The sequence below is a fragment of the Oncorhynchus mykiss genome, chromosome 1 (assembly GCF_013265735.2).
Source record: "Oncorhynchus mykiss isolate Arlee chromosome 1, USDA_OmykA_1.1, whole genome shotgun sequence".
NCBI lineage: Eukaryota > Metazoa > Chordata > Actinopteri > Salmoniformes > Salmonidae > Oncorhynchus > Oncorhynchus mykiss.
Window position 1 is genome coordinate 950,627 of NC_048565.1, and position 22,296 is coordinate 972,922.

The 22,296-nt window shown below is 44.1% G+C and overlaps 1 protein-coding gene across 1 annotated transcript in view; it reads left to right on the forward strand.

Moving 5' to 3' along the window:
* Positions 1 to 21,483, forward strand: part of slc9a7 (solute carrier family 9 member 7) — a 190,270-nt gene extending 168,787 nt beyond the window's left edge. Inside the window, exons 14-16 of the mRNA XM_036977980.1 lie at positions 1,858 to 1,937; positions 3,428 to 3,533; positions 19,773 to 21,483. Coding sequence (XP_036833875.1) covers positions 1,858 to 1,937; positions 3,428 to 3,533; positions 19,773 to 20,018 — 432 coding nt within the window. The 3' untranslated portion in view covers positions 20,019 to 21,483. The remainder of the gene's footprint in view (positions 1 to 1,857; positions 1,938 to 3,427; positions 3,534 to 19,772) is intronic.
* The last annotated feature ends 813 nt before the right edge of the window (positions 21,484 to 22,296 follow it).

Sequence of the window (22,296 nt, forward strand, 5' to 3'; positions counted from 1 at the left end):
GATATTCAACTCTCAAATCCAACAAGTGCAGGGATATTCAACTCTCAAATCCAACAAGTGCAGGGATATTCAACTCTCAAATCCAACAAGTGCAGGGATATTCAACTCTCAAATCCAACAAGTGCAGGGATATTCAACTCTCAAATCCAACAAGTGCAGGGATATTCAACTCTCAAATCCAACAAGTGCAGGGATATTCAACTCTCAAATCCAACAAGTGCAGGGATATTCAACTCTCAAATCCAACAAGTGCAGGGATATTCAACTCTCAAATCCAACAAGTGCAGGGATATTCAACTCTCAAATCCAACAAGTGCAGGGATATTCAACTCTCAAATCCAACAAGTGCAGGGATATTCAACTCTCAAATCCAACAAGTGCAGGGATATTCAACTCTCAAATCCAACAAGTGCAGGGATATTCAACTCTCAAATCCAACAAGTGCAGGGATATTCAACTCTCAAATCCAACAAGTGCAGGGATATTCAACTCTCAAATCCAACAAGTGCAGGGATATTCAACTCTCAAATCCAACAAGTGCAGGGATATTCAACTCTCAAATCCAACAAGTGCAGGGATATTCAACTCTCAAATCCAACAAGTGCAGGGATATTCAACTCTCAAATCCAACAAGTGCAGGGATATTCAACTCTCAAATCCAACAAGTGCAGGGATATTCAACTCTCAAATCCAACAAGTGCAGGGATATTCAACTCTCAAATCCAACAAGTGCAGGGATATTCAACTCTCAAATCCAACAAGTGCAGGGATATTCGACTCTCAAATCCAACAAGTGCAGGGATATTCAACTCTCAAATCCAACAAGTGCAGGGATATTCATCTCTCAAATCCAACAAGTGCAGGGATATTCAACTCTCAAATCCAACAAGTGCAGGGATATTCAACTCTCAAATCCAACAAGTGCAGGGATATTCAACTCTCAAATCCAACAAGTGCAGGGATATTCAACTCTCAAATCCAACAAGTGCAGGGATATTCAACTCTCAAATCCAACAAGTGCAGGGATATTCAACTCTCAAATCCAACAAGTGCAGGGATATTCAACTCTCAAATCCAACAAGTGCAGGGATATTCAACTCTCAAATCCAACAAGTGCAGGGATATTCAACTCTCAAATCCAACAAGTGCAGGGATATTCAACTCTCAAATCCAACAAGTGCAGGGATATTCGACTCTCAAATCCAACAAGTGCAGGGATATTCAACTCTCAAATCCAACAAGTGCAGGGATATTCATCTCTCAAATCCAACAAGTGCAGGGATATTCAACTCTCAAATCCAACAAGTGCAGGGATATTCAACTCTCAAATCCAACAAGTGCAGGGATATTCAACTCTCAAATCCAACAAGTGCAGGGATATTCAACTCTCAAATCCAACAAGTGCAGGGATATTCAACTCTCAAATCCAACAAGTGCAGGGATATTCAACTCTCAAATCCAACAAGTGCAGGGATATTCGACTCTCAAATCCAACAAGTGCAGGGATATTCATCTCTCAAATCCAACAAGTGCAGGGATATTCAACTCTCAAATCCAACAAGTGCAGGGATATTCTACTCTCAAATCCAACAAGTGCAGGGATATTCAACTCTCAAATCCAACAAGTGCCAGGGTTTTCATCTCTTACCCTATGAGGTCCAGAGCCTGCTGGTTTTCTGTTCTTCCTGATAAATAATTGCATCCACTAAATCAGTCCCCGATTAGAGGGGAAGAATGAAAAAAACGCAGTGGAACTGGCTTTGAGTGCCAGAGTTGGATTTGAGGGCCCTAGTTGATCCACAGGATGGTGGTTGAAGGTGTGAACATGATGGATGTTGTGTAAATGTCTTTCTGTAGGACGGGACCATGCCAGAAGTCAGTAAAACCAAGCAGGAGAGCGCCTGGCTCTTCAGGCTGTGGTACACCTTTGATCACAAGTATCCTTTTAATATGTTGTTTCACCAAGACACCCAGAGAACTCCACTTATTGGTTGATCTCAACTTTCTGACCTTTCCACTATGCTGATATGGAGGGAATTCTGTGGCTGTGGAGAGGTACTTGAGGGACAAATGCTGAAATTAACATTCCCTCCCTCTCCTCCCCTCCCTCTCCTCCCCTCCCTCTCTCACTCCCTCTCCTCCTCTCACTCTCTTCCTCCCCTCCCTCTCTCACTCTCTTCCTCCCCTCCCTCTCCTCCCCTCCCTCTCCTCCCCTCCCTCTCCTCCCCTCCCTCTCTCACTCTCTTCCTCCCCTCCCTCTCCTCCCCTCCCCTCCCTCTCCTCCCCTCCCTCTCTCACTCCCTCTCCTCCTCTCACTCTCTTCCTCCCCTCCCTCTCTCACTCTCTTCCTCCCCTCCCTCTCTCACTCTCTTCCTCCCCTCCCTCTCACCCTCCCTTCCCCTCCCCCCTCCCCTTCCTCCCCTCCCTCCCTCTATTTTTTACCTAACACTTATTTTTCTTAACTGCATTGTTTGTTAAGTGCTTGTAAGTAAGTATTTCACTGTAAGGTCTACTACACCTGCTGTCAAACTCCCGTTGTCTCTTTGTCCATGTATAGGAGACACGTGGGCTGTGCTAGCCACTATACCCTTCAATACCCACTGAGACGGGCTAGCTGGGTAGCCTTCAATTCCCTCTGAGACGGGCTAGCTAGATACCCTTCAATACCCTCTGAGCCGGGCTAGCCACTATACCCTTCAATACCCACTGAGACAGGCTAGCTGTGTAGCCTTCAATACCCTCTGAGACGGGCTAGCTAGATACCCTTCCGTAACCACGGAGACGGGCTAGCTAGATACCCTTCCGTAACCGCGGAGACGGGCTAGCTAGATACCCAGGCAGAATACTCCTCTCTACTCTACTACCCACACTGGGACAAGGTGTTTCCTTCTGTTACAACAGAGTGGGTTTGTTCTCTTTCTTCCCCTTCTACCCATCCTGCTCTCCCGCTCCTGCCTCCTCTCCCGCTCCTTCCTCCTCTCCCGCTCCTTCCTCCTCTCCCGCTCCCGCCTCCTCTCCCGCTCCCTCCCCCTGCTCCCCCCTCCTCTCCCGCTCCTTCCTCCTCTCCCGCTCCTGCCTCCTCTCCCGCTCCTTCCTCCTCTCCCGCTCCTTCCTCCTCTCCCGCTCCCGCCTCCTCTCCCGCTCCCTCCCCCTGCTCCCCCCTCCTCTCCTGCTCCCTCCTCCTGCTCCCTCCTCCTCTCCCTGAACCCAGGGGTTTAGCAGAAGGCCTTGCCTACACAGCAACACACTCAGCCCTCATTATGCTGACTACTATCAATTTGTCAACATGAAAACTGATATTCTGACATCCCACTAGACTTTTACACCTTCTCAGATTAATCTTGAGCTAATCCAGAAATCACTGTGTTAGAGTTCCTTGGGTAATATTAGTATGGAAAGGTATTTGTCTTCCTTAAGGGTATGCCAGCTACCTGAAGCCCATGTTGACTCACAGTGGTCCTCCTCTCACCACGACCCTGCCATCCTGCTGTGGTCCCCTGGCACGATGCTTCACCAGCCCTCAGGCCTACGAGGTGAGTACTGGATGCTGCACACAGTGTATACAATCACAATCATATGCACACACATTCACAGACGCAACACGCACACAAAAAATACATCACAAATGCATGTACAGTGTACCCCACCTAGTCTCATAATGTTTACATGCCCCTTATCAAATCAACTTAGATATATTGAGGATGTACAGTTTTTGTTTATGTTAGCTGGGTGGGGAAGATACTTTACTGTCAAAGAGGAACAAAGCAGAAATGTCACACGCTCTGGTTTCACATGTTATTACCGTTACAACATCTACAGTGACTAATGAAATCAGCACCTGACTCATTCTCCTATTTGTTATGAAAAGATTAAATGTCGTTAGTTAACCAGCTCAGTGTGCAGGACAGCAGGCTAGCAGGTTGTCGGTCCTACTGACGGGTTGTCGGTCCTACTGACGGGTTGTCGGTCCTACTGACGGGTTGTCGGTTGTCGTCCTACTGACGGGTTGTCGGTCCTACTGACGGGTTGTCGTCCTACTGACGGGTTGTCGGGTTGTCGTCCTACTGACGGGTTGTCGGTCCTACTGCCGGGTCCTACTGACGGGTTGTCGTCCTACTGACGGGTTGTCGTCCTACTGACGGGTTGTCGGTCCTACTGACGGGTTGTCGGTCCTACTGACGGGTTGTCGGTTGTCGTCCTACTGACGGGTTGTCGTCCTACTGACGGGTTGTCGTCCTACTGACGGGTCCTACTGACGGGTTGTCGTCCTACTGACGGGTCCTACTGACGGGTTGTCGGTCCTACTGACGGGTTGTCGGTCCTACTGACGGGTTGTCGTCAGCAAAGTTAGAGCCAGTACATCACTGGGTTCCTGCCATCCAGGACCAATATACTAGGCGGTGTCAGAGGAAGGCCCAAAAATTGTCATGGATTCCGGTCACCAAAGTTATAGACTGTTCTCTCTGCTACCGCATGGCAAGCGGTACCGGAGCGCCAAGTCTAGGACCAAAAGGCTCCTAAACAGCTTCTACCTCCAAGCCATAAGACTGCTGAACAACTCAACTAATCAAACGGCCACCGGACTATTGACATTGACCCCCCCTTTGTTTTTACACTGCTTTTACTCACTGTTTAGTATCTATGCATAGTCACTTCACGAATGACCTTTAACCTGTACCCCTGCATATTGACTAGGTACCAGTACCCCCTGTATATAGCCTCGTTATTGTTATGTACATTTCTTGTTACTTTTTGATTAATTCAATATTTTTTCTAACTTTTGTTTATTTCTCTACATTGTTGGTTAATTGTTTGTAGATGTGACAAACAAAACTTGATTTGATCTCAACACACAGCTATCATTCAGGTACTCCAGTATGGCCAACCTCATCAGCTCACTCAATACACAGCTTTCATTCAGGCTCCAGTATGGCCAACCTCTTCAGCTCACTCAATACACAGCTTTCATTCAGGCTCCAGTATGGCCAACCTCATCAGCTCACTCAACACACAGCTATCATTCAGGTACTCCAGTATGGCCAACCTCATCAGCTCACTCAATACACAGCTTTCATTCAGGCTCCAGTATGGCCAACCTCATCAGCTCACTCAATACACAGCTTTCATTCAGGCACTCCAGTATGGCCATCCTCATCAGCTCACTCAATACACAGCTATCATTCAGGCTCCAGTATGGCCAACCTCATCAGCTCACTCAATACACAGCTATCATTCAGGCACTCCAGCATGGCCAACCTCATCAGCTCACTCAATACACAGCTATCATTCAGGCACTCCAGTATGTCCAACCTCATCAGCTCACTCAATACACAGCTATCATTCAGGCTCCTGTATGGCCAACCCCATCAGCTCACTCAATACACAGCTATCATTCAGGCACAACCGCATCAGCTCGCTCAGTGAGCCCAAGATGTGAAGGTTGGTGACTCTCACAGGCTGACAACACCACTCGCGTCCTGTGCGCAAGCGTTGCAAAATAAATCTAGAAATCTATGTTATTCAATTATTGTACCCACACTGCTCGCGCACACCAACGAGCGTCTGCGTTGCCAAGAGCTAAAATAGAAATCACTTCTATTTCTGACGCACATCGCGCTGCAAGTCCTGCCTCTCCCATCTCCTCATTGGTTTATAGAAGTAGGTACCTACGTGCCATCTCCTCATTGGTTATACCCAGGTGGGTGATTTGAAAGACGAACGAGGTCGGTGGCGGTAAAGCACCTAATTTATGAAAGTTGCCAATCGCAATATGAAGTCAAGAGAAGAAAACGCCTGGAAGGAGGAGAGATGACTAGAAACGATTCGTTTGACCGTTTTATGTGTGGATTAATTGATGGAGTAGAGGACCTTGTGCATTTCAGGTAAAATAACACCTCAATGTTTATATCCCAAGACAAATTAGCTACCAACAGCAAGCTAGCTAAAAAAGACAAACATGAGATAGCAAGCTAGCTAGCTAAATTTCCATAAATATTGAATGCTTTTCGACCTGTCCCCAAATTAATATAATTGGTTCAGAGTTTGTTTTGATATTTTAACCTGTGTGTCGTGATGGCGTTTGGTGTGGGGGGGACAAAATACATTTATGCACGATGGCACACGATGGCGCACAACCGGTTTGGGTTCCGTGTCAGGGTTCCAGAGCTTTGCTCTATGAGTCCATCTGCTTTCAAGGATGTTGCTATCCTTGGAAGGTCCTTATGGCTATGAGTTGAACTGCTATTCCAATGTTGAGACTTCTCAGCAAGCTGCCGAAGTATCTTCGAGATGGTTTCATAGAGCCCTTACAGCTGAAGGGTCAACTACACTCCGAAAACCTTAATCCCTACAATCTGCCAAGGTGGCTTCAAGACAAGGCTCAGCAGCAGAGACTGTCAAGCAGACTGGTCCAGTGCTACCATCAAGAACAGGTGCAGAGCAACAGTAGAGAGAGGCAGAACCTCAGATCCAAGGTTCAGACCGCCAACATGGTGCGGACCCACTGAATCCTAGTGCACAGTGCACTCAATCAGTGGTACCTCCTGCGACTGAAACCCATATGAAGTTCACTATTAACTATATTTTCTGTAACAGCAGTCAACACTACATCACCAGGTGCACAAATATGAAGGGAGAATCCAAGACAAAGATAGAGAAGTGGATAAAAGATGGAAAATGTTACTGGAAGTGTGGCCATGCCCACTTTCCTAGAGAGTGTACCGTGAAGAAGCCATGTTATGATTGTGGTGGGATACATCTACAGGTTCTTCATATCCCAAATGCTACTCCGTATGCTTCTTGGAAAGAGCTAGTAGGACCACCAGGACCACCAGAGGGTGGCGCTGCAGGACACTGCTCTTCCCATACCTTCTCACAGAGCTGCTGAAATGGCCCTCCTCAGACACTGCCATCTTCCTAGCTTCTGAAGTCACAAAAACCAGTCCCTCAGAGCAGCTGGCTCAGTAGCTCTTGAGCTGGACCACACAACCCTGACCAAGTGACCCCTCACCTGGTCTTGATAGGGCGGCAGGATGCAGGGATGCAAACTTGTCACCTTTTGGCAAAATTTGCTGTTTTTTGAATCCAAAATAGGTGGCCTACGTAATTAGTGTAGATCCCATGAGGGGATTGGATCCCTACTGGCTGTAAGCAAACGAGTGACGCACAATTGGAAAGATACTGACTGTATCCAAGGCTCAGCCAATCGTTTTACATAACAACAGAATGCAGTGCAGCACGCGACTGAAGAAAGAAGAGACAACCAACTGACCAGTTACAGCAGCACGTCCCCTGAACGGTAACGGAGAGGTAACGTTAGGTGAGAAGCCTGACCACAGAGACCGGGGTGAGAAGGTTACAGCAGAACGTCCCCTGAACGATAACAAAGAGGTAACGTTAGGTGAGAAGCCTGACCACAGAGACCGGGGTGAGAAGGTTACAGCAGCACTTCCCTGAACGATAACAAAGAGGTAACGTTAGGTGAGAAGCCTGACCACAGAGACCGGGGTGAGAAGGTTACAGCAGCACGTCCCCTGAACAGTAACGGAGAGGTAACGTTAGGTGAGAAGCCTGACCACAGAGACCGGGGTGAGAAGGTTACAGCAGCACGTCCCCTGAACAAATACGGAGAGGTAACGTAAGGTGAGAAGCCTGACCACAGAGACCGGGGTGAAAAGGATACAGCAGTCCCCTGAACAGTAACAGAAAGGTAACGTTGGGTGAGAAGCCTGACCACGGAGACCGGGGTGAGAAGGTTACAGCAGCACGTCCCATGAATGGTAACGAAGATGTAATGGTAGGTGAGAAGCCTGACCATGGAGACCGGGGTGATAAGGTTACAGCAGTCCCCTGAACGATAACGGAGAGGTAACGCTAGGTGAGAAGCCTGACCACGGAGACCGGGGGGGGTGAGAAGGTTACAGCAGTCCCCTGAACGATAACACTCACTTCTTCAATAAAAAGGATCAAGTGGAGCTGGAGCTGGGCCTGGTTTAAGACGGACGCCACTATAGAGGTGAAACGAAACACACACGTTCCCTCTTTCTCTCTTCTTCAATACAGTGGATAAAAGGGTTGCCAGGTGTTACTCTCTGCCTGAAAGAGATCAATTATGCCAACAAAGGGTATCCTGCTCTGCTGGCACATTGTAGAACAGATGTCCACAGGCAGAAAGTGTACAATGTAATAATGTGCAGTGTAGCCCAAGATATTTTTTGTTGTTGTGTTGAACTTGACAGTAGTGTGTGTGTGTGTGTGTGTGTGGGGGGGGGGGGGATTATTGTTTTTTTTCTTACTCACTGAATATAGTTTTTCCACACATGTAGCCTTGTGCACTTGATCGATGTCTATAGTGGCCACCATAATAGAGCAAAAATGGAATGCTTGTTTTGTTTAATTCTATTTCTACTTGAATGTTTTTTCTATCATAAAGGCTGTCATGGTTAACTGCAATATTAGTGGATTGTTTTGAGTGTCGTTTGCAGTAAAGTCTAGGCAACAAATAACACTGGATTTCTTTCTTTACATTTTTTAGCTGTGAGTTCGGTTCACATCATATTCTGTAGACCACACTACCTACCGAGAGAGTTTTCATCTGTATTCTTTGTAGCTGTTTACATACCACCACAGTCAGAGGCTGGCACTAAGACAGCATTGAATGAGCTGTGTTCTTCCATAAGCAAACAAGAAACCGCTCACCCAGAGGCGGCGCTCCTAGTAGCCGGGGACTTTAATGCAGGGAAACTTAAATCCGTTTTACCAAATTTCTATCAACATGTGCGACCAGAAGGAAAACAATTCTGGACCACCTTTACTCCACACACAGAGATGCATACAAAGCTCTCCCTCGCCCTCCATTTGACAAATCTGACCATAATTCTATCCTCCTGATTCCGGCTTACAAGCAAAAACTAAAGCAGGAAGCACCAGTGACTCGGTCTATAAAAAAGTGGTCAGATGAAGCAGATGCTAAACTACAGGAGTGTTTTGCAGCACAGACTGGATTCCGGGATTCTTCCGATGGTATTGAGGAGTACACCACATCAGTCACTGGCTTCATCAATAAGTGCATCGATGACTTCTTCCCCACAGTGAGTGTACGTACATACCCCAACCAGAAGCCATGGATTACAGGCAACATCCGCACTGAGCTAAAGGCTAGACTCTAACCCGGAAGCTTATAAGATATCCCTCTATGCTCTCCCCCGAAACATCAAAGAGGCAAGCGTCAATAAAGGACTAAGATTGAATCGTACTACACCGGCTCTGACGCTCGTCGGATGTGGCAGGGCTTGCAAACCATTACAGACTACAAAGGGAAGCACAGCCGAGAGCCTATCAGACGAGCCTACCAGACGAGCTAAACCACTTCTATGCTCGCTTTTGAGGCAAATAACACTGTAACATACATGAGAGCACCAGCTGTTCCGGAAAACTGTGTGATCACTCTCTCTGCAGCCGATGTGAGTAAGACCTTTAAACAGGTCAACATTCACAAGGCCGCAGGGCCAGACAAATTACCAGAACGTGTACTGCGAGCAGGCGCTGACCAACTGGTAAGTGTCTTCACTGTCATTTTCAACCTCTCCCTGTCCGCGTCTATAATACCAACATGTTTTACGCCGACCACCATAGTCCATGTGCCCAAGAACACTAAGGGAACCTGCCTAAATTACTACTGACACGTAGCACTCACTTCTGTAGCCATGAAGTGCTTTGAAAGGCTGGTCATAGCTCACATCATCACCCCAGAAACCCTAGACCCACTCCAATTTGCATACCACCCCAACAGATCCACAGATGATGCAATCTCCATTGCACTCCATGCTGCCCTTCCCACCTGGACACAAGGAACACCTATGCTTCCTACCTAATGCTTCATTGACTACAGCTCAGCGTTCAACACCATAGTGCCCTCAAAGCTCATCAATAAGCTAAATTCCCTGGGATTTAACACCTCCCTCTGCACATGGATCCTGGACTTCCTGACGGGCCGCCCCCAGGTGATGAGGGTAGGCAACAACACGTCTGCCATGCTGATCCTCAACACTGTGGCCCCTCAGGGGTGCGTGCTCAGTCCCCTCCTGTACTCCCTGTTCACTCATGACTGCATGGCCAGGCACGACTCCAACACCATCATTACATTTGCCGATGACACAACAGTGGTAGGCCTGTTCAGGTCTCCTGTAATAAAACGAAGGGCTCTATGAAAAACACCATCCAGGGGTTTAAGAGTAGAGGCAGCTGCACTTTGATAACTAGTATCACCATAACAACCATAACAACATCATTTACTGTTCTGGCTCCTCTCTGCTGTGGGATATTTATTATCTTAGCCCCCCCCCAATAGAATCAACAGGGCTTTAGTATCCATCAGTCCTCTAGTGTTCTGGCTCCTCTCTGCTGTGGGATATTTATTATCTTAGCCCCCCCCCCCCCCAATAGAATCAGCAGGGCTTTAGTATCCATCAGCCCTGTTGTGTTCTGGCTCCTCTCATCTGTAGGAAAATAAATAACTCAACTGTTTGAAAGTAAGGGGATATGCTATGGTTAAGGACGATGCCAGTGAGTGGAGTTTACTGAGGTGTTCAACAGAACATACCAGTCTCGGACCCAGAGCCTAATGCTTCCATCTTAGGTACCTCTTTAGGAGTTTTAGTTTAGGAAAAACTATTTCTCTGCAGTAGTGACAGTTACAGGGATGGTAAAAACAGCTTGATTGCCATAGTAACGACTTCCACCGAAGTTGGTTCCTCTCCTTTAATTTTCCATTTGTTTTGTCTTGTCTTCCCACACACCTGGTTTCAATTCCATCATTACATGTTGTGCATTTAACCCTCTGTCCCCCCCCCATGTCCTTGTCCAGAATTGTTTATTGTAAGTGCTGGTGCTGTTTATTCTGGCGTGCGACCGGTTTTGTACCCATTGTATTGATTGTTTCTGTTTACGGTGATTTTCATTATTAAACTGCGCCGTTGTAACACAGTTTTTGCTCTCCTGCTCCTTCTCTGCCGCCAGTACGCAGTACAGTTATTACTTACAGTAATATATTACAGTAATATCTGGGAAACTGGGCAGAAGGGAGTGATGCTTCAAATACAGCAGTTCTGTAACATCGAGCCTCATTCTCCTTAATTGCCGGCCTCAACATGTTATAGAGAGAGAAACTGTATAGGAATCTCTGGGGTCGTCTGGATACTGGACAGACAACACATTGGCAGATGCAAAACAGATGGTCATCTTTAGCTGACAACCGTTCATGAAGGTTCAAAAAAGCAGTTTGAGATTTTCTTCATCCTGGTGAACCGGTGTTTGAGTTGTGTGGTTGTAATATCAACAGACCCTTCTGTCTTGTATATCTCGGCATCATTCAAGACTAAAGCCCTTTTTCGGGTGAGAAGTTTTATTGGGGGGAGCTCGGGTAATGTAGTTATGTGCACGAGCACAAATCACCACATCTGTCATTTTAGTCCCGGATATGACCACCTAATAGGCCTACCAGTAAACATGTATCTGAAGTGGCCCGAACTCCGACCTTGTGGGGAGGGGGTCCAGAGAATCTGCATTACGCCAGTACTGGACCCCCCCCCCCCCCCCCCCCCCCCCACTTTGCTTCCCTTCAGTAACTAGCGCTCTGCTTATCCGAGCTAAATCACCTATGGGAGAGCTTCTACAACTTCTACAGCCTTGAGTTTTTATGTTTTTACCTTTCACACCGTCTGAAATGTCCCTATTAATAATGTTACCTTTCACACCGTCTGAAATGTCCCTATTAATAATGTTACCTTTCACACTGTCTGAAATGTCCCTATTAATAATGTTACCTTTCACACCGTCTGAAATGTCCCTATTAATAATGTTACCTTTCACACCGTCTGAAATGTCCCTATTAATAATGTTACCTTTCACACCGTCTGAAATGTCCCTATTAATAATGTTACTTTTCACACCGTCTGAAATGTCCCTATTAATAATGTTACCTTTCACACCGTCTGAAATGTCCCTATTAATAATGTTACCTTTCACACCGTCTGAAATGTCCCTATTAATAATGTTACCATTCACACCGTCTGAAATGTCCCTATTAATAATGTTACCTTTCACACTGTCTGAAATGTCCCTATTAATAATGTTACCATTCACACCGTCTGAAATGTCCTTTATTATAATGTTACCTTTCACACTGTCTGAAATGTCCCTATTAATAATGTTACCTTTCACACCGTCTGAAATGTCCCTATTAATAATGTTACCATTCACACCGTCTGAAATGTCCCTATTAATAATGTTACCTTTCACACCGTCTGAAATGTCCCTATTAATAATGTTACCATTCACACCGTCTGAAATGTCCCTATTAATAATGTTACCTTTCACACCGTCTGAAATGTCCCTATTAATAATGTTACCTTTCACACCGTCTGAAATGTCCCTATTAATAATGTTACCTTTCACACCGTCTGAAATGTCCCTATTAATAATGTTACCATTCACACCGTCTGAAATGTCCCTATTAATAATGTTACCTTTCACACTGTCTGAAATGTCCCTATTAATAATGTTACCTTTCACACTGTCTGAAATGTCCCTATTAATAATGTTACCTTTCACACCGTCTGAAATGTCCCTATTAATAATGTTACCTTTCACACTGTCTGAAATGTCCCTATTAATAATGTTACCATTCACACCGTCTGAAATGTCCCTATTAATAATGTTACCTTTCACACCGTCTGAAATGTCCCTATTAATAATGTTACCTTTCACACCGTCTGAAATGTCCCTATTAATAATGTTACCATTCACACCGTCTGAAATGTCCCTATTAATAATGTTACCTTTCACACTGTCTGAAATGTCCCTATTAATAATGTTACCTTTCACACCGTCTGAAATGTCCCTATTAATAATGTTACCTTTCACACCGTCTGAAATGTCCCTATTAATAATGTTACCTTTCACACTGTCTGAAATGTCCCTATTAATAATGTTACCTTTCACACCGTCTGAAATGTCCCTATTAATAATGTTACCTTTCACACCGTCTGAAATGTCCCTATTAATAATGTTACCTTTCACACCGTCTGAAATGTCCCTATTAATAATGTTACTTTTCACACCGTCTGAAATGTCCCTATTAATAATGTTACCTTTCACACCGTCTGAAATGTCCCTATTAAAAATGTTACCTTTCACACCGTCTGAAATGTCCCTATTAATAATGTTACCATTCACACCGTCTGAAATGTCCCTATTAATAATGTTACCTTTCACACTGTCTGAAATGTCCCTATTAATAATGTTACCATTCACACCGTCTGAAATGTCCTTTATTATAATGTTACCTTTCACACTGTCTGAAATGTCCCTATTAATAATGTTACCTTTCACACCGTCTGAAATGTCCCTATTAATAATGTTACCATTCACACCGTCTGAAATGTCCCTATTAATAATGTTACCTTTCACACCGTCTGAAATGTCCCTATTAATAATGTTACCATTCACACCGTCTGAAATGTCCCTATTAATAATGTTACCTTTCACACTGTCTGAAATGTCCCTATTAATAATGTTACCTTTCACACCGTCTGAAATGTCCCTATTAATAATGTTACCTTTCACACCGTCTGAAATGTCCCTATTAATAATGTTACCATTCACACCGTCTGAAATGTCCCTATTAATAATGTTACCTTTCACACTGTCTGAAATGTCCCTATTAATAATGTTACCTTTCACACTGTCTGAAATGTCCCTATTAATAATGTTACCTTTCACACCGTCTGAAATGTCCCTATTAATAATGTTACCTTTCACACTGTCTGAAATGTCCCTATTAATAATGTTACCATTCACACCGTCTGAAATGTCCCTATTAATAATGTTACCTTTCACACCGTCTGAAATGTCCCTATTAATAATGTTACCTTTCACACCGTCTGAAATGTCCCTATTAATAATGTTACCATTCACACCGTCTGAAATGTCCCTATTAATAATGTTACCTTTCACACTGTCTGAAATGTCCCTATTAATAATGTTACCTTTCACACCGTCTGAAATGTCCCTATTAATAATGTTACCTTTCACACCGTCTGAAATGTCCCTATTAATAATGTTACCTTTCACACCGTCTGAAATGTCCCTATTAATAATGTTACCTTTCACACCGTCTGAAATGTCCCTATTAATAATGTTACCTTTCACACCGTCTGAAATGTCCCAATTAATAATGTTACCTTTCACACCGTCTGAAATGTCCCTATTAATAATGTTACCTTTCACACCGTCTGAAATGTCCCTATTAATAATGTTACCTTTCACACCGTCTGAAATGTCCCTATTAATAATGTTACCTTTCACACCGTCTGAAATGTCCCTATTAATAATGTTACCTTTCACACTGTCTGAAATGTCCCTATTAATAATGTTACCTTTCACACCGTCTGAAATGTCCTTTATTATAATGTTACCTTTCACACCGTCTGAAATGTCCCTATTAATAATGTTACTTTTCACACCGTCTGAAATGTCCCTATTAATAATGTTACCTTTCACACCGTCTGAAATGTCCCTATTAATAATGTTACTTTTCACACCGTCTGAAATGTCCCTATTAATAATGTTACCTTTCACACTGTCTGAAATGTCCCTATTAATAATGTTACCTTTCACACCGTCTGAAATGTCCCTATTAATAATGTTACCTTTCACACCGTCTGAAATGTCCCTATTAATAATGTTACCTTTCACACTGTCTGAAATGTCCCTATTAATAATGTTACCTTTCACACCGTCTGAAATGTCCCTATTAATAATGTTACCTTTCACACCGTCTGAAATGTCCCTATTAATAATGTTACCTTTCACACCGTCTGAAATGTCCCAATTAATAATGTTACCTTTCACACCGTCTGAAATGTCCCAATTAATAATGTTACCTTTCACACCGTCTGAAATGTCCCTATTAATAATGTTACCTTTCAAACCGTCTGAAATGTCCCTATTAATAATGTTACCTTTCACACCGTCTGAAATGTCCCTATTAATAATGTTACCTTTCACACCGTCTGAAATGTCCCTATTAATAATGTTACCTTTCACACTGTCTGAAATGTCCCTATTAATAATGTTACCTTTCACACCGTCTGAAATGTCCCTATTAATAATGTTACTTTTCACACCGTCTGAAATGTCCCTATTAATAATGTTACCATTCACACCGTCTGAAATGTCCCTATTAATAATGTTACCTTTCACACCGTCTGAAATGTCCCTATTAATAATGTTACCTTTCACACCGTCTGAAATGTCCCTATTAATAATGTTACCATTCACACCGTCTGAAATGTCCCTATTAATAATGTTACCTTTCACACCATCTGAAATGTCCCTATTAATAATGTTACCATTCACACCGTCTGAAATGTCCCTATTAATAATGTTACCTTTCACACCGTCTGAAATGTCCCTATTAATAATGTTACCTTTCACACCGTCTGAAATGTCCCTATTAATAATGTTACCTTTCACACCGTCTGAAATGTCCCTATTAATAATGTTACCATTCACACCGTCTGAAATGTCCCTATTAATAATGTTACCTTTCACACTGTCTGAAATGTCCCTATTAATAATGTTACCTTTCACACCGTCTGAAATGTCCCAATTAATAATGTTACCTTTCACACCGTCTGAAATGTCCCTATTTTAATAATGTTACCTTTCACACCGTCTGAAATGTCCCTATTAATAATGTTACCTTTCACACCGTCTGAAATGTCCCTATTAATAATGTTACCTTTCACACCGTCTGAAATGTCCCTATTAATAATGTTACCTTTCACACTGTCTGAAATGTCCCTATTAATAATGTTACCTTTCACACCGTCTGAAATGTCCTTTATTATAATGTTACCTTTCACACTGTCTGAAATGTCCCTATTAATAATGTTACCTTTCACACTGTCTGAAATGTCCCTATTAATAATGTTACTTTTCACACCGTCTGAAATGTCCCTATTAATAATGTTACCATTCACACCGTCTGAAATGTCCCTATTAATAATGTTACCTTTCACACCGTCTGAAATGTCCCTATTAATAATGTTACCTTTCACACCGTCTGAAATGTCCCAATTAATAATGTTACCTTTCACACCGTCTGAAATGTCCCAATTAATAATGTTACCTTTCACACCGTCTGAAATGTCCCTATTAATAATGTTACCTTTCACACCGTCTGAAATGTCCCTATTAATAATGTTACCATTCACACCGTCTGAAATGTCCCTATTAATAATGTTACCTTTCACACCGTCTGAAATGTCCCTATTAATAATGTTACCTTTCACACCGTCTGAAATGTCCCTATTAATAATGTTACCTTTCACACCGTCTGAAATGTCCCTATTAATAATGTTACCTTTCACACCGTCTGAAATGTCCCTATTAATAATGTTACCTTTCACACCGTCTGAAATGTCCCTATTAATAATGTTACCTTTCACACCGTCTGAAATGTCCCTATTAATAATGTTACCTTTCACACCGTCTGAAATGTCCCTATTAATAATGTTACCTTTCACACTGTCTGAAATGTCCCTATTAATAATGATTCCTTTCACACCGTCTGAAATGTCCCTATTAATAATGTTACCTTTCACACCGTCTGAAATGTCCTTTATTATAATGTTACCTTTCACACCGTCTGAAATGTCCCTATTAATAATGTTACCTTTCACACCGTCTGAAATGTCCCTATTAATAATGTTACCTTTCACACCGTCTGAAATGTCCCTATTAATAATGTTACCTTTCACACCGTCTGAAATGTCCTTTATTATAATGTTACCTTTCACACCGTCTGAAATGTCCCTATTAATAATGTTACCTTTCACACCGTCTGAAATGTCCCTATTAATAATGTTACTTTTCACACCGTCTGAAATGTCCCTATTAATAATGTTACCTTTCACACCGTCTGAAATGTCCCTATTAATAATGTTACTTTTCACACCGTCTGAAATGTCCCTATTAATAATGTTACCTTTCACACCGTCTGAAATGTCCCTATTAATAATGTTTTTATGCTCAAGATGTTGTAGATTATCGTCAGTATTTAACTGTTAACATTAATGGAACAAATCAACATTTAAATCGTGTTTTACTTCTCTGCTGTTTGTCTCTCTGAATGATAAATACCAAGTACATCCTGTCCACTGACCGTTGGATGTAGAGCTGTCCTTTAGGGTTATCTCATTCCAGATAAATACCAAGTACATCCTGTCCACTGACCGTTGGATGTAGAGCTTTGCTTTAGGGTTATCTCATTCCAGATAAATACCAAGTACATCCTGTCCACTGACCGTTGGATGTAGAGCTGTCCTTTAGGGTTATCTCATTCCAGATAAATACCAAGTACATCCTGTCCACTGACCGTTGGATGTAGAGCTGTCCTTTAGGGTTATCTCATTCCAGATAAATGTTGAATCGGTCACTCACCCAGATTGTTTTTTTATTTTACCTTTATTTTAACTAGTCAAGTCAGTTAAGAACAAATTATTATTTTCAATGACAGCCTACAGTGGAACAGTGGGTTAACTGCCTTGTTCAGGGGTAGAATGACAGATTTGTGCCTTGTCAGCTCGGGGATTTGATCTTGCAACCTTTCGGTTACTCTAACCACTAGGTTACCCTGCCGCCAGATTATGTAATCCTGATTACTAACTTTGATCCGTTTCACCAGGCTGTAATCCGAGTCCACCGACCCTATATAAACTCAACTCACTCACACCCACACACACACACACTCCCTACACCCTGGGGACCAGTGGCATTGATTGGCGGTCCAACCCGATCAGAGCTTTATTTGTCACAGTATGATGGAAGGAAACATTGATCATTACGATGTAGCTACATTGACAAAACATTAGGAACACCTGCTCTTTCCATGACAGACTGACCAGGTGAATCCAAGTGAAAGATATGATCCCTTATTGATGTCACTTGTTAAATCCACTTCAATCAGTTTAGATGAAGGTGAGGAGACGGGTTAAAGACTCATGTTTAAGCTTTGAGACATGGATTGGGTATATGAGCCATTCAGAGGGTGAATGGGCACGACAAAATATTTAAGTGCCTTTTGAACAGGGTATGGTAGTAGGTGCCAGGCGCACCGGTTTGTGTCAAGAACTGCAACGCTACTGGGTTTTTCACACTCAACAGTTTCCTGGGTGTATCAAGAATGGTCCACCACCCAAAGGACATCCAGACAACTTGACACAACTGTGGGAAGCATTGGAGTCAACATGAGCCAGCATCCCTGTGGAACGCTTTCTACACCTTGTAGAGTTCATGCCCCGACTAATGGAGGCTATTCTGAAGGCAAAATAGGGTGCAACTCAATATTAGGAAGGTGTTCCTAATGTTTCGTAAACTTAGTGTACATCGACTGTTGCTTTCTCTGTACGAACAGTGTTAAAGCTGTCCTGTGTGTGTAACACAGTACAGCTGGTTTGTCTGTCAGCTTTGTGTGATTAATCCAGCAGCTGTCTGTCTTAGACATACTCATCCGGACAATATGGAGCTCTTACTAACCCTCCTCTAGCCCTTCTCTAACCCTCCTCTAACCCTCCTCTAACCCTCTTCTAACTCTCTGACCCTCTAACCCTCCTCTAACCCTCTTCTAACTCTCTGACCCTCTAACCCTCCTCTAACCCTCCTCTAACTATCTAACCTCTAACCCTCCTCTAACTCTCTGACCCTCTAACCCTCCTCTAACCCTCCTCTAACTCTCGAACCCCCCTCTAACCCTCCTCTAACTCTCCTCTAACTCTCTGACTCTCTAACCCTCCTCTAACCCTCCTCTAACTCTCTGACCCTCTAACTCTCCTCTAACCCTCCTCTAACTCTCTAACCCCCCTCTAACCCTCCTGTAACCCCCTGACCCTCTGCTACACCCCCCTCTAACCCTCCTCTAACTCTCTGACCCTCTAACCCTCCTCTAACCCTCCTCTAACTCTCTAACCCTCCTCTAACCCTCCTCTAACCCTCCTCTAACTCGCTAACCCTCCTCTAACCCTCTAACACTCCTCTAACCCTCCGCTAACGCTCCGCTAACGCTCCACTAACGCTCCGCTGACGCTCCTCTAACCCTCCTCTAACCCTCCTCTAACCCTCCTCTGACGCTCCGCTGACGCTCCGCTGACGCTCCTCGAACCCTCCTCTAACCCTCCTCTAACCCTCCGCTAACCCTCTAACACTCCGCTGACGCCCCTCTGACGCCCCTCTAACCCTCCTCTAACTCTCCTCTAACTCTCCTCTAAACTCTCTGTTCATGTCTTTGATTGATTGAATGAATAGAGGAACAATCAAATGTATTTATAAAGCCCTTCTTACATCAGCTGATATCTCAAAGTGCTGTACAGAAACCCAGCCTAAAACCCCAAACAGCAAGCAATGCAGGTGTAGAAGCACGGTGGCTAGGAACAACTCCCTAGAAAGGCCAGAACCTAGGAAGAAACCTAGAGAGGAACCAGGGTATGAGGGGTGACCAGTCCTCTTCTGGCTGTGCCGGGTGGAGATTATAACAGAACATGGCCAAGATGTTCAAATGTTCATAGATGACCAGCAGGGTTAAATAATAATAATCACAGTAGTTGTAGAGGGTGCAGCAAGTCAGCACCTCAGGAGTAAATGTCAGTTAGCTTTTATAGCCAAACTCTTCATGTCTCTGTTCCCATCTTCATGTCTCTGTTCCCATCTTCCAGAACCATGAGCAGCTGAGAGACGACGACTCCGACCTGATCCTGAATGACGGCGACTTGGCGCTGACCTACGACGACACGGCCATCACGGCTAAAGGAGCGTCCAGTGGAGGGGCGGACGCGGGGGGCTGGGGGGTCAACGGGAAGAGGAGCAGCAGCACATCTGAAGAGGCACTAGAGAGAGAGATGGACCAGGAATTCCTGTCCCGCAGCACACGCCTTGTCTTTCCCATCGAAGACCACGCCTGACCCCTACACCATGACCCCATGAACCCTCGCCCTTCAGCCCACACACACACCAGACTATGGGAGGAGAGGAGGAGAATGGGAGAGTGAGGGTTGGAGGAAAGGGTTTGGTTTAAAACAGGGCTGATATTAGATGTCATTACTTCCCGGTATGGGACCTCCTGTGTATGCACCCAAAACAATAAATTGCAGCTAAACTAGTACAGTGTAGGATAGCAGGGGTCTGCAATAGGTTTGGCCTTTTCTCTGCTAATAGTCAACATCGAACAACATCATAACAGCCCATTCATAGGCCTCTGCTACATCATCATAACAGCCCATTCATAGGCCTATGCAACAACATCATCATAACAGCCCATTCATAGCCCTCTGCTACATTATAACAGCCCATTCATAGCCCTCTGCTACATTATAACAGCCCATTCATAGCCCTCTGCTACATTATAACAACCCATTCATAGGCCTCTGCTACATCATAACAGCCCATTCATAGGCCTCTGCTACATCATATTAGCAGCCCATTCATAGCCCTCTGCTACAACATAACAGCCCATTCATAGGCCTCTGCTACATCATAATAGCAGCCCATTCATAGGCCTCTGCTACATCATAATAGCAGCCCATTCATAGGCCTCTGCTACATCATAATAGCAGCCCATTCATAGGCCTCTGCTACATCATCATAACAGCCCATTCATAGGCCTCTGCTACATCATAACAGCCCATTCATAGGCCTCTGCTACATCATAACAGCCCATTCATAGGCCTCTGCTACATCATAATAGCAGCCCATTCATAGGCCTCTGCTACAACATAATAACAGCCCAGTCATAGGCCTCTGCTACATCATAATAGCAGCCCATTCATAGGCCTATGCTACAACATTATAACAGCCCATTCATAGGCCTCTGCTACAACATCATCATAACAGCCCATTCATAGGCCTATGCTACAACATCATCATAACAGCCCATTCATAGGCCTCTGCTACATCATCATAAAAATCCCATTCATAGCCCTCTGCTACATCATAACAGCCCATTCATAGCCCTCTGCTACATCATAACAGCCCATTCATAGGCCTCTTCTACATCATAACAGCCCATTCATAGGCCTCTGCTACATCATAATAGCAGCCCATTCATAGGCCTATGCTACAACATCATAATAGCAGCCCATTCATAGGCCTCTGCTACATCATAATAGCAGCCCATTCATAGGCCTCTGCTACATCGTAATAGCAGCCCATTCATAGGCCTCTGCTACATCGTAATAGCAGCCCATTCATAGGCCTATGCTACATCATAACAGCCCATTCATAGGCCTCTGCTACATCATAATAACAGCCCATTCATAGGCCTCTGCTACATCATAACAGCCCATTCATAGGCCTCTGCTACATCATAACAGCCCATTCATAGGCCTCTGCTACATCATAATAGCAGCCCATTCATAGGCCTCTGCTACAACATAATAGCAGCCCATTCATAGGCCTCTGCTACATCATAATAACAGCCCATTCATAGGCCTCTGCTACATCATAACAGCCCATTCATAGGCCTCTGCTACATCATAACAGCCCATTCATAGGCCTCTGCTACATCATAATAGCAGCCCATTCATAGGCCTCTGCTACATCATAATAACAGCCCATTCATAGGCCTCTGCTACATCATCATAACAGCCCATTCATAGGCCTCTGCTACAACATAATAGCAGCCCATTCATAGGCCTCTGCTACATCATAATAACAGCCCATTCATAGGCCTCTGCTACATCATAATAACAGCCCATTCATAGGCCTCTGCTACATCATAACAGCCCATTCATAGGCCTCTGCTACATCATAACAGCCCATTCATAGGCCTCTGCTACATCATAATAACAGCCCATTCATAGGCCTCTGCTACATCATAACAGCCCATTCATAGGCCTCTGCTACATCATAACAGCCCATTCATAGGCCTCTGCTACATCATCATAACAGCCCATTCATAGGCCTCTGCTACATCATAACAGCCCATTCATAGGCCTCTGCTACATCATAACAGCCCATTCATAGGCCTCTGCTACATCATAACAGCCCATTCATAGGCCTCTGCTACATCATAACAGCCCATTCATAGGCCTCTGCTACATCATAACAGCCCATTCATAGGCCTCTGCTACATCATAACAGCCCATTCATAGGCCTCTGCTACATCATAACAGCCCATTCATAGGCCTCTGCTACATCATAACAGCCCATTCATAGGCCTCTGCTACATCATAACAGCCCATT